At 41.1% G+C, this 13053-nt stretch overlaps 1 protein-coding gene across 1 annotated transcript in view; it reads right to left on the reverse strand.

Moving 5' to 3' along the window:
* GNAI2 (G protein subunit alpha i2) overlaps window positions 1-13053 on the reverse strand; it is a 121095-nt gene that overhangs the window by 20094 nt on the left and 87948 nt on the right. The window contains exon 5 of the mRNA XM_088133999.1: window positions 8543-8671. Within this exon, the coding sequence (XP_087990125.1) occupies window positions 8543-8671 (129 nt within the window). The remainder of the gene's footprint in view (window positions 1-8542; window positions 8672-13053) is intronic.

A 13053-nucleotide genomic window follows, 5' to 3' on the forward strand; every position in this document is an offset into this window, starting at 1 on the left:
TCAACTGTACTTGGAAAGGTGGAAGCATTCTGACTGAAAAAGTTTAAGAGATGGCCATAAGCAAAATTTCTGAAGATTTATGCAAGACGGAGGATTTGCAGGCCAGATTTTTGCTCTTCAGCATTTCTCAGTGACTTGTTATGCCTTCCCAGCTATCACAGGTTGGTTGCAGCACAATTTTTAATTTGTTTCATTTTATATTTCATCATAGATTGAAATCCCTAATATTTTCCATCTATGACAAACTTAATTCCACCTGCAGGGAACTGCATCTGTCCCCAAGTCCAGATAAAGGAGGAGGCTTGGTTTCCTGTCGAGGGACCATAAAAACAGGCACGAACCTCTTGGAATGGAAAAGAAATGTCAGACTGAGAATAATGCTACCACATTCAGGGCTTTAGCGGGCACATTAGCACTGTCAGATGACTGAGGTCAGGATGCTGATGAAAAATATCCAACTGGCCAGACACAACTCAAAACTGAAGCCAAGGAAACATCTTAAACTGACTACTAGAAATGTCTGAACTTGCCTCTAGGTAGGACATTATGAAATAATAGTTTGTGAACTGTTTTGGTATAGAATTTAAATTGTGGTATTATCAGAATTACGACCCACTGGATCTGGAAATGTCCATGTCGACATACCAAACAGTGATGACTGTATGATCTTGTACTGCTCTGCAGGCAAGAATCATGCAGAGCGTTGGCCTTGCTGTAGACTGCATAGCCTTCAAAAGTACTGTGAGCTTCCAAACAGTCTCAAGTTGATTAGCAGCTCTGTCCCTTTCAGGAACATTAAAATCACATATAACCACAGCTTGGGCTTCTACAGAAATAAGCACAGATAAGGCAAAAGACAAATTCTATGCAGAGTTACAAATGATCCTGGATTCATTACCGTAAAAGGAATTAATCTTGATTGCTGATGACTGAAATGCCGATGTTGGCAGCAATCGAAAAGGCTGGGAAATCCTGGGCAAATTTGGTGTTGGAGAGAAGAATGACAATGGTATGTGCCTCCTATCATTTGCAGCAGTAAATGAGCTAATAATTGGAAACAGCTTATTTCAGCACCCACTAAAACATCAATTAAGATAGTGGTCACACAGTGGAAAATGTGTATAATTCCTTGACTATTTCCTAATCAATTGCCGTTTTTGAACATCATTCATGGAAGTCTGGTCAATGAGAGGCACTGATTGTGGCCCTGACTATAATCTTTTACATGCAATCCTACAACTGCAACTGAAATGAACCGCTTGTAATGCAGCCACACCCAAACACTATGAATGAGTGAAACTACAAAACTCTTCCTTTTTTTAAATAATTTTTATTAAAGCTTTTAAACAAGAAGCTAAAAACTAACGCAAACTAATATAAAGTAAGGAAGAGGAAGAAAAAAGAAAGAAATCAAAGAAAAAGCAAAAAGTGCAAGTAAAGAAAAAAGTTAGGAAAAAATAGAAAAGAAAGAAAAACATAAAGTGGCTTCCAATATTCTTCACAGCAGTTATAAGTATAAATATATTTTAACCTCTTTCTCTAGTGATACATCATATTACTCCGTAGTGATGAAGTCACTACAGAATCAGTAAAGGTTGATGGTGATATGCTAAATTGTCCCCTCACTCCTTCAAATGAACTGGCAGTCTGAGGAAATACTAAATTTGTAGATAAAGCCAATAAAAGTACAAATTTTCAAGAAAGGAGACAATCAGGAGTGCAAGAATTATCATGGGGTTACCCTGGTATTAATTATAGGTAAGATATTTATGAAAGTAATCCAACAAAAGCTTCAGAAAAGAAGAGATATTGCTTGAGAAAAATAGGCTGATTTCCATCCTGGAAGAGGATGCTATGGCCAAATATTTGTATATCAAAATTACTTGAGGAATACATTAAATGTAGAAAGAAGTCATCCCTGGGTTCATTGACTTTGCAGCAGCTGACAGTGTACATTAGCCAGTGTTATGAAAATTACTCACTACAGAACGTATACCGGCTAAAATAGTATCTCCTGCAGCAGGTACAGGCAGTTCTCAGTTAATGACGGTAATTTGGACCAGAAGTTCAGTTGCTAAGCGATGCAGTCGTAAAGCACATCATGTGACTACATTGCTTAGCAACAGCAAACCCAACAATCCCTCTAGCCATCGTCAAGCAAGGATCACAGGTCGTGAAGCGAGTCCCAGGCAGCTCACAAGCAGGTAAAGCGTGGCACAAGGCAAGAGTGGTGGGGCTGGGGGTGGCTGCTGCTGAGTGGGGGAGGGTAGGAATAACTTACTGGAACAATTTGTGACCTTCCCTGCAAGCTTGCCCATTGTCTTTGCTTGTGGGAAGCTGGCAGGGAAGGTTGCAAATGGTGATCACATGACCACAGGATGCTGCAATTGTTGTAAGTGTGAGCCAGCTACCAAGCGCCCAGATCATGATCACATGAGCGCAGGGGTGTTGGGGCCGCTGAAACTTCAAGGACCAGTCGTAAGTACCACTTGTTCAGTGCCGTTATAACTGAACGGTCACTGAACGATCAAGAACTACCTGTACATGAGGAAGAACAAAGTTCTGTCTGTGTTGATGGCTTCCCTGTATATACTAGTAGAAGGCAAGGTTGTATTGAATCTCCCTTGCTGTTCAACACTGTGATAAACACAGTCATGCAGAAAGTCTTTGGCAGCCAGTACATATCAAATTTAGGCAAGATAAATTCATTACAGATCAAATGTTTGCTGATTCCAGCATGATTTTTACAGATGGTGAAACACAAACTTATGATATCCTGCTTGATATAAAAACTGCTCCTTATCCATATCACTTAACCATCAGTACTGACAAGATCAAGGTATTCACAAATGATGGCTTTCAAGCAACCATCCACTTTGATGGAACTCTGATTCAGCAAGCTGAGCAATTTAAATGTCTCAGCTCAATTGTCCAAAAGTAGAAAATAGCTGCCACAACTGATATCAAGAACTGAATTAGCCAGATTGCCTCAGCCTTTGGAGCACTGACATGGTGCCTCTGGAGCTACCAATATTTTCATCTATCCATCAAACTGCATCTATATCTACATCTATCCATCAAAACAGCTACCAATATCTACATCTATCCATCATTAAACTACAGTTGATGTTATATGGTGCAACAACTTGGACCTTGCTTCAAAATTATTTCAAAAAGTTGGAAGTTTTGCAAATATACAATTATGCCATGGATTAGGGATTTCAATCCATGACCAAATTTATGAATAAATATATAAGGAAATTTTATGGTAACATTAGAGGTATGCTCATTGGTGACATGAATATGTGTGTTAGTATGCTAGTGATGTGATGTTGAAATGTTTTGACAAACAGAATATCTGCACTGTTATTATGGGGGAAAAGAGCCATTTGGCTTACTCAGGATGGGGATATGGATACCAATTTAAAATCCTAAAGGGAGGCAATACAATTGATTTTCTATCCAGACATGGTCTGTGAACTATCCTTCCTGTTAACTCAGTAGAAGAAAGAACTTATCCCAAAACCAGACTGAGAGAAGAAAAAGAAAACAATGAATGGAGAGGGTTGTTGAACACTTACATAAGAGAATACTGAGTACTGGGATGTCACAATCTGAGGAGGAGGCTCGGAAATGCCTGCTGATTGGAGCATGCCAGCCAACAAGGAGCCTTCCACTTTCCTGGATATAGGGCTGCCTGTGCAGAAGTCTTCCCAATCAAAGTGGGCCCCAGGTGTAGGTGTGTGTGTGTGTGTGTGGAGGGGCACTAACTGCAATCAAAATGCTGATGGCAAATAGCTATATTTCTTCTTTCCTGCAAATTTGGAGTTTGATATTTTCTGAGATCTATATAACTGTATGTGGGAGAATAAGCTAAACTCAAGCAAATGGAGTTGCTGATTTGAATAGCTGAATTTCATAATTAAGGAGATAACTCTGTTCTGTATGGGGCTGACATCTTAATTAAGAAACAAATTTGCAGCCTGGGGTTCTTGTGGATCCAGCAACGATGCTGGCAACAAAATTTTAGTGTCAAGGAGGACCTGTTTATCCACGTTGGCTGATAATACAGGTGGAACCCTACCTGAAAGAGAGAGACCTCATTTCAGTGAATGGACCATTCTAGGGCATTCTTTGTTAGGCCAGTTAGGTCAAGTGATGTATGGTGTCTCTATGAACAATTACATATATGTTGAAACAGGTTCATTAGTTTCTGGTTGCCTTCTGAATGCAATTCAAAGTGCTCATAATTTCTTCTGAACTGCCTATTTCCATATAATCCATCTCTCACTCTTAGGTCTAATGTGGCATCTCATAAAAGTATTGCTATGGAAGCATTTGACTTTAATTCTATTTTCTTCATGGTGGGGCCCCTTTTCAGGAACAATGCTGCTGACAGAGAATGACACCTCCTCCTAATTACAATTTAGGAGGTGTCTCAACACTTATTTAGTCAGACTTTAAATACTAGTTTTGGATTTCATATTTTAATCTTGTTTTTACATATTTTATTGTATATTTGTAAGCCACCGAGAGCCATTAAGAAAATGAGTGGCACATAAATCTTTTAAATAATTAATAACTGTAGTGTGATCTCTCAGAGTTTCCATAAATAAGAATTTAAGTTGTATGTTACTACTTAACAGGTGTCTCACCCCAAATCTATAGTTAAGTTTCACCCTCTGGGGGAGATGGGTGGCATATAAATTTAATAAATAAATGAACAAACAAAAACAAAAACAAACAAAACAAACAAACAAATGTAACCTCTCTCTCTCTCTCCCCACCCCCCAGCCTGGTAACATGGTAAGAAAATGTACATCTTTAGGGAATATGAAAACATGCCTGGGTAACTATAGTAAATATGACTTCTAATAAGTGCTACAATCATAGATGGTATAAGTACCCTGCAAAGAAGTGAAAATACTATGAGAACCTCTCTTCAATAGCTTGGTAAGATCTGTGAATAGCAACTCCATAAAAAAGGGATGTTACTGGCAGCAGAAAGATAAAGCACTCATCAGAAGTCAAGTAATTGTTCCTGGAGTAAAAAGGACCTAGCCTTCCTAGACTTACAGCTGAGGCAAGGAGTACAGAATGAAGAGAAACCAGCCAGGTCTTGGTAGAAAATATATTACTTTGTTAGTGAAAACATTTCATAGCACTCTGTCACTGCTTTTTACTGAAGCATTTCATTTCTATATTCCAATGATTGTAAATTTAAATGTAGCTCACCATAAGGGCAAAAGACCAGAATAATTTCAAAATAACTTCCTTCCTTTGGCCTGTCTTACACAAAAGTGTCAAATCAAATGAAGGTAAGGTCCATTTGCTCTTATATATTAACAGCCCATTTACTTCAATTTCCTTACCATCAACAAATTTTCTTCACCAAAATTACCTATTTATTTCCTTTCTAGTGAGATATGGGAAAGAAGGTTATTAAAAAAAACATGATACCTTTTAAAATATTTCTTGTACTAATGGTTTAATACATTCTTTAATGCAATTTTTGCCTGTTTTCCTTCAGGTGTGTTTTTCAATGGAGATGCTAAAAATCATTCTCTCACATTAGGAAACCATAATGTTTACCATTTATTTATTTATTTTATTTATACATTCGATTTATTCTCCGCCCATCCCAATGGGGAACTCTGGGCGGCTCACAAAGTACATATATAAACCCAACAGTGACAAATCTTTACAGTTAGCGCTATATATCTATTACGCTATGTGACCAGCTAGGGGGTCATCCAGGCTTTTTCCTCCTCCGTAGATCTTTCTCACCACTCGCATCGATCATCACTCGTGCCGGCTGCATTCGGAGTTCGGCCAGCACTGGTATTTTTCTCCCCCGTGCAGCACCGCCGGTTCCTCCCATCTAAACGGGAGTCCCCATTTATCTACTCGCAGATGGAATAGCTTTCGAACTGCTGGGTGGGCAGGAGCTAGGACAAGGGACAGGAGCTCACCCCGTCCCGTGGAGCTGGGCCCAAACTGCTGGAGTGCCGACCATTTCTGACCGGCAAACTCCAGTGTCATTAAGCCCTTGTCTCTGAGTAAAACACACTCATTTAAAATGATGCTGCAACTCCAACCTTTTTAAAATTATTGGTATTGGGGCAGGAAGGTGGTTGTGTGTCCATCCTTGCCTTACTTGACCTCTTGGCGGCTTTCAATACCATCGACCATGGTATCCTTCTGGACCGACTCAGAGAATTGGGAGTGGGCGGCACAGTATTATGCTGGTTCACCTCCTTCCTCCAGGGTCGGTTCCAGTCGGCAGTGATTGGGGAGGAGCAATCCTGCCCCCACCCCTTGCTACGGGGTGCCGCAGGGGTCGGTGCTCTTACCTCTCCTATTTAACATCTACATGAGACCGCTGGGTGAGCTCATCCGTCGCCATGGGGTGAGGTATCATCAGCATGCTGATGATACTCAATTGTACATCTCTGCCCCAGCGACGCAAGCGATGCTGTGGGCGTCCTATCTCAGTGTCTGAAGGCTGTGAGGATCTGGATGGGGAACAACTGAACCCTGGCAAGACTGAGTGGCTTTGGGTTTTGAGCCCCTCTGGTTCTAGGATTTTACCATCTTTGGTACCTGATGGGGTTGCACTGCCCCAAACAGACCATGTGTGCAATCTGGGGGTCCTCCTGGACTCATGACTCCTGCTTGAAGAGTAGGTGGCAGTCGTGGCTAGGAGGGCTTTTGCACAACTTCGTATTGTGTGCCAGTTGTGCCTATTCCTAGATCAGAGGGACCTACTCACAGTCACTCATGCCCTGGCCACCTCCCGGTTAGACTACTGCAATGTGCTCTACATGGAGCTGCCCTTGAAGAGTATCCAGAAACTTCAGCTGGTGCAAAATGCAGCGGCGCAAGCAGTTATGTGTGTTTCTAGTAGAACACATGTTACAACTCTGCTTTGCAAGCTGCACTGGTTACCAATTTGTTTCCGGGTCCAATTCAAGATGTTGGTGTTGACCTTTAAAGCCCTTCATGGCATGGGGCTGTGCTATCTGAGGGACTGCCTCTCCCTGATTTCATCTGCCCATCCTACCAGATCCAGCAGAGAGGGCATGTTACAAGTTCTGTCACCTAGGGAGCTACATTTGGCAGCCCCAAGTGGCAGGCCTTTTCTGCTGTGGCACCTGCACTGTGGAATCTTCTTCCCCCTGAGGTGAGGTTGGCCTTGTCATTGTTGAGCTTCTGGAGGTCCCTTAAGACTTGGTTATGCCAGCAGGCCTGGGGATGCCAGCTATGGGGGAATTAGTGAGGTGGCTCCCTTATTTTAACTTTCTTTTATTCTCTGTTTTATTTTGCTTTTTATATTTTTAGTGTATTTATTGATTTTTAGCTTTGTTGTATGCTGCCCAGAGTTGTCTGTGGTGAGATGGGTGGCTATATAAATTGGTTTAATAAATACATACATAAATACATAAATAAGGCAATGTGTGCAATTTTTGTGGCATTGGTAGGTAATAAAGGTTCTGTGTTTAACACGATGATTTAATGTGTTGTTCCATACTAACAAATGGTCACAACAATTCTATTTCCATGTTCTTTAGAGTGAGAGCAAACTAAAGTTAAAGGTAAAGCAAAAATTTAGAAATGTCATGGCAGAGAACAGATTTGGCATTTTGACAGAACTTTTGCTTTGGCATCTCTATCTGAGGAATATTTTTCCATTGTATTGTCTTTCCTAGAGAGCTTTGTAACTCTCACAAATTCAACTGCTTTGCTGTGGATGTTACTTATACACACTATCTAAATCTCCATCTGAATTATCACTGTTCTTTCTGCGCACACACACACATACACACACACTTTTCTTTTTAAGTATCAGTTCCCTCTTAAACTTTCCTCTGGTAACTAAAAAAACCCAAAAAACTGAGTATTAACTTCTTGAGAGAAGACTGAAGCTAACTATGTCAATGATCAAACTGGATTATGTCAGATGTACTGTGTGAGCAAACATTAGATCAGCCTAAAATCTGCGACTGCAGAGGAATATACTGCACAAATTTTGGGACACATTCTGCTTTCATCTGCATATCAAACTGATGCTAAATTTCCCATACCAAAAGAGCCTGAGATCTGACCTTTTCATTGCTAAGTATCACTCATAAGGGGAAAACCTGAACAGAATCTTCTTCTTCATCTTTCCCTGAAGTCTTCATTCATTATTGAACAGCTAAGATTGTCAAGGATATCTCAATCCATAGCAGCCTATTTAGAGCTAAAAGCAAAACAGGTGAGGAATCACATAGTGGTTTCAGAGTAATTTTTTGGGATATAAAAGTGTTATTTCCTGCTTTTGCACTCAGACACACAAGCCCCTCCCTCCCAGTAAATGTAAGTAACAATGTACAGCAATTTAAATGCTATATAGCTCTTGTAAATTACAACATTCACTGCAAGATACATACCATGGTACTTCTGTATTACATGCACTGACAGCCAAACTCCAACTTTATCCTTTGGCTATAAATGAGTTCTTTTTGTCAAAGGAAATAAAAATACAAGTTTATGAACTTACTTGAAATGCAAGTCCTTGAAAGTAAAATGAGTCTCTACAATGCCTGTAGTCTTCACTCTGGTTCTCAGCACATCTTGTTGGGTTGGAATATAATCCACTCTGGCTATCCTCTCCAAATCATTCAGGTAGCTGCAGAAAAAAAATGGTGGGGGTTAGCCAACTATCTCCCCTGATGTCCTCAAGATGTACTGAACTCTATACCAGGCATAAGTGCTATCATTCACAGCTAGCATAGCTACTATCTGAAACCTTGGGGAAGCTGCTTTAGAAAAATGGAGACCACAGAAACCTCTTTCTATTGATCAACAGAGATATTTTTATCAAGGAAAGGGAAAGGGTCAGAATAATTTCTCCTTATTCCATGTGCCTTAATTCTCACGGATTATCTCTCCCGAATCAGTTTCCTCCATATGAATGGAGACTAGCATGGCCACTATGTAAAAAGGTACCTCAAGTCAATACCGGAAATGTGAAAAGCATGAAACATTTTACCATGCATAGTGGACTTGTGAAAAGGCCAAGGAATTCTGGATGCAAATACATATAATGATACAAAGAATTTTAAAGAATACTATTGCAAAAAAAAAACCAGAACTTTTTTTATTGGGACATATCGGTACTGAATTAGAAAAGACTCATGGAAAATTAATTTTGCATATGGTACTGACAGAAATATTACTATATGCACAAAGATGGAAGAGTACTGAAATTCCCACAATGGAGGAATGAATCATAAAACTGCTAGAATTAGCAGAAATGGCAAAACTGACCTGTTTGGTCAAGGAGAAAACAAGAAGTACTTGTTTAAAAGACTGAAAACCTTTAATGGACTTTTTGCTAAAAGAAGAAAAAAATGAAATGATAGTTTATGGATTTAATGACTGAAAAAGATGCGAATTTAATGTGGTGTTGAAGGGATTTCTGGAAGAGATAAGAGGGAGGGAAGATGATGGGTTTGTCAACATCTTGAAGAGAAGGTTGGAAGTCACTATATTTCATAACTTTAGTTTCCTTTATTTTCTTGCACCTTTTTCTTTATTTTCCTTTAGATTTGTCCTTTACTTTATGTAAAATTCTAAATAAATATAAATGAGACTAGCACGGTCACTGACTCTGAAAAGGATGAAACAGTTTAACACATCTCTGGAACATGCCATATTGGGGCTGTTGGGATTAGATGAATGTTTCTCATACAAGGAATAAAGCACTTTCACATAAACAAGAATATGAGTGGCTATCAAAGTATATAAACAATTTTGCATGCTGTAACATGCCCCTATAAATATATGAACAATTTAATAAAAACATAGATGGTTATGATTTATTCAGCTTGTATATTGGTGAATCCTGCAGGACTCCTGGTGGTTTATAATAAAACATCCATTGTACAATAAACATCCATTTAAGAATTAAATATATACATATATATACACACATATATCATCCACGGTAAAATAAAAATAAAACTTCTGGAATAAAATAAAGTTGTAGTCAAACCCAAAAAAAGCACATCTCAACATCACATTCAACCTAGGTGGCATCTGCTTAGTCCATAAATGCTCCACAGAAGAGTTTTGAGTATCTATCTGAAAAAAATCAAGATGTTCCACAGGGCAGGGGCAACAGCAGAAAAGACTCTCCTCCTAGACCTTTCCAGTCAAAATTCTTTAGCCGACAGGGTCTGTAACATGCCCTTCCTGCCGGACCAGGTGGGACGGGTTGATGTAATCAGGACGAGATGGTCCTCAGGTAACCTGGGCCCATGCCATGAGGGCTTTAAAGGTCATAACCAACACCTTGAATTGGACCCAGAAGCAAACTGGCACCCAATGTAGCTCACGAAGCAGAGGTGTTACATACGCAGCTTCAGAGGCACCCATATTGCCCGTGCCACCACATTCTGCATCAGTTGCAATTTCTGGATACTTTTCAAGGGTAGCCCCATGTAGAGTGCATTGCAGTAGTCCATGCGGGAGATGACCAGGGCATGAGTGACTGAGAAAAGAGCTTCCTGATCCAGGAAAGGGCACAACTGGCACACAACATGGAGTTGAGCAAAGACCCTCAAGTAGCCATGACTGTCACCTGCTCCTTGAGCAGGAGTTGTGAGTCCAGGAGGACCCCCAGATTATGCACTGGGTCCATCTGTGGCAGTGCTAACCCAACCAGGACCAGAGATGGTAAGCCCCCATATGCAGAAGAGCCCTGCAACCACAGCCACTCTGTCTTAAGAATTCAGTTGAAGCCTGTTGTTCCCCATCTAGATCCCCACAGCCTCCAAGCACTGTGAAACAACATCCACAACATCACTTAGTTCAACCAGGATGGAGATAAACAAATGCATACTGATGATATCTCATCTTGTGGTGACGGATGATCTCACCAGTGGCTTCATGTAGATGTTAAAAAGGAGTGGAGAGAGCGCCAAGCCCTGCGGCACTCCCCAAAGCAAGGGCCACGGGGCTGAACCTTTCTCTCCCTATTAACACTGATTGGGACTGGTCTTGGAGGAAGGAGGTGAACCATCACAAAACTGTGTCCCCCATTCCCACCTCCTGCAGCTGACCCAAAAGGATACCATGGTCAATGATACTGAAACCTGCTGACAGGTCAAGAAGAGACAAGATGGATGCACTACCTCCATCCTGCCCCCGCAAGAGATCATCTTAAAACGCGACCAATGCTGTATAGGGCTTTATAAGTCAAAACCTGTCAGGCCTAGCCCAAGGAACTCCAAGAGACCATGTAAATTCAGTCCAGCTATGTTTATTAGCTACAACCTCTAACAAGAATCTTCCCAGACTGAAACTCCAGCTCCCAAGTAATGCCTGCCACAACATTGTGAATTCCTCAGGGAGGTGCCAGTCTCATCCTCTTGTATCTCCCACGCTCCTCAGGAGATGTAAGAAAATGTTTTTCTCCCTGAGCCTGGCCTTCATAATTCCATTCCATCACAAAACCAGAATTCTGAAGTGCATCAGGAAGCCTACTGGAAGCCAACATAGGACCCAAAGCACAGATGTGATGTGCTCTCAGCACAAAGTGCTGGTTAACAAATGGGCCACTGCATTTATTGCAACTGCAGCTTCCAGGTAGTCTTCAAAGAGAGCCCCATGTAGACCACATTTCAGTAATCCAGATGAATGGTGATGAGGACATGAATTACTGTGACAAGGTCATTCCACTCCAGGCATGGCCACACCTGGCATACCAGCCAGAACTGAGCAAAGGTCCCCTGGCCATAGCCTCCACCTGCTCAACTAGGAATATCTAAGCGTCCAAGAGGATTCCCAATCATGGACCTGCTATCCCTTCCCTGTCAAGAGTGAATATTGGGGCCAACAGACAATCTCAATACACAGCATCTCCACCTTGCTTGAGTTCAACTTCAGCCTGTTACATATCATCCTGATTCTGTCAATCTCCAGGTACCAAGACAAAACTTGGATACCTTCTCCAGCATGTTTTGGGATAGCAATGTACAATTAGGTACCATCAGGATATTGATACCATACCATAAATTGATGAATTACCTCTCCCAGAGGCTGGGTGATGGACGCTAAAAAATAGGGGAGAGGACAGACTCTTAGTATCCTAAACAGAAGTGGCACTGGGCCAACATTTCCCCATCTGTGACTGGAACCGCCCACTCAAAGAGAAGTGGAACCACTGTACAACAGGCCTCCCAACTGTCACAATCAATCAAGAAAGGCAGCATGACTGATGGTACTGAATGCCACTGAGAGACCTAGTAATGACCAGAAGCAGTGTTTTCCCTATCAAGGCCCTGCCACAAATAATTAATTAGACTGACCAAACCATCTCCATCTCATGCCCAGGATTGAATTTCAATGGAAAAGGGCTGAAATAATCTGTTCCTCTAGGTCACTCTATAGTTTATTCCCACCTACCCCCAAAAAAGGAAGATTGGAGATAATTGTCCAAGACAGCCAGATAGGGCACGCTACTGCCTTTTTCAAGGATGCTGAAAGCTCCCTCCTCCTCCCATTCCCATGACCCACATCCCCACCAATACATCATCCATTCCAGTCTGATTCCTCCCAAACTTCCCACTGAAACAACAATTACTTAGTGACATCACTCAAACTTGTCTAGAATACATCTACAGCACTTCATCCATCCTTCAGATCACTCAGTATCTTTCAACATCCTTCCGTGAAGCCTTCAAAACAACTGAACATCCTCTCACTAATGCTCAAAGGAAAAGGTCTCCACCCCCTACTTTACCCTCCCACTGTAAACAGAAGCCATCATCTTGTTGTTTTATATTCTACTTAAGGCGGCTGATAACAATGTGACTCCAGCTGAGGAACCTTTCTGTTTCCTAGTTTAATAAGGAAATTTAATAATTTAATGGATAATAATGCCCATAGCAAGCCCCTAAAGTCATTAGAGTCCCATAGCCAGCCCCAGACAGAACAAGGCTTTGATACAGCAGGTCCCCAACTCCTTTGGCCCAACAGTATGGACTTCTTGATACCCTGTGTTTG

The sequence above is a fragment of the Python bivittatus genome, unplaced genomic scaffold, assembly GCF_059951505.1.
Source record: "Python bivittatus isolate LINGU-HERP-01145 unplaced genomic scaffold, Pbiv_v1 ctg000080_np1212, whole genome shotgun sequence".
Lineage (NCBI taxonomy): Eukaryota > Metazoa > Chordata > Lepidosauria > Squamata > Pythonidae > Python > Python bivittatus.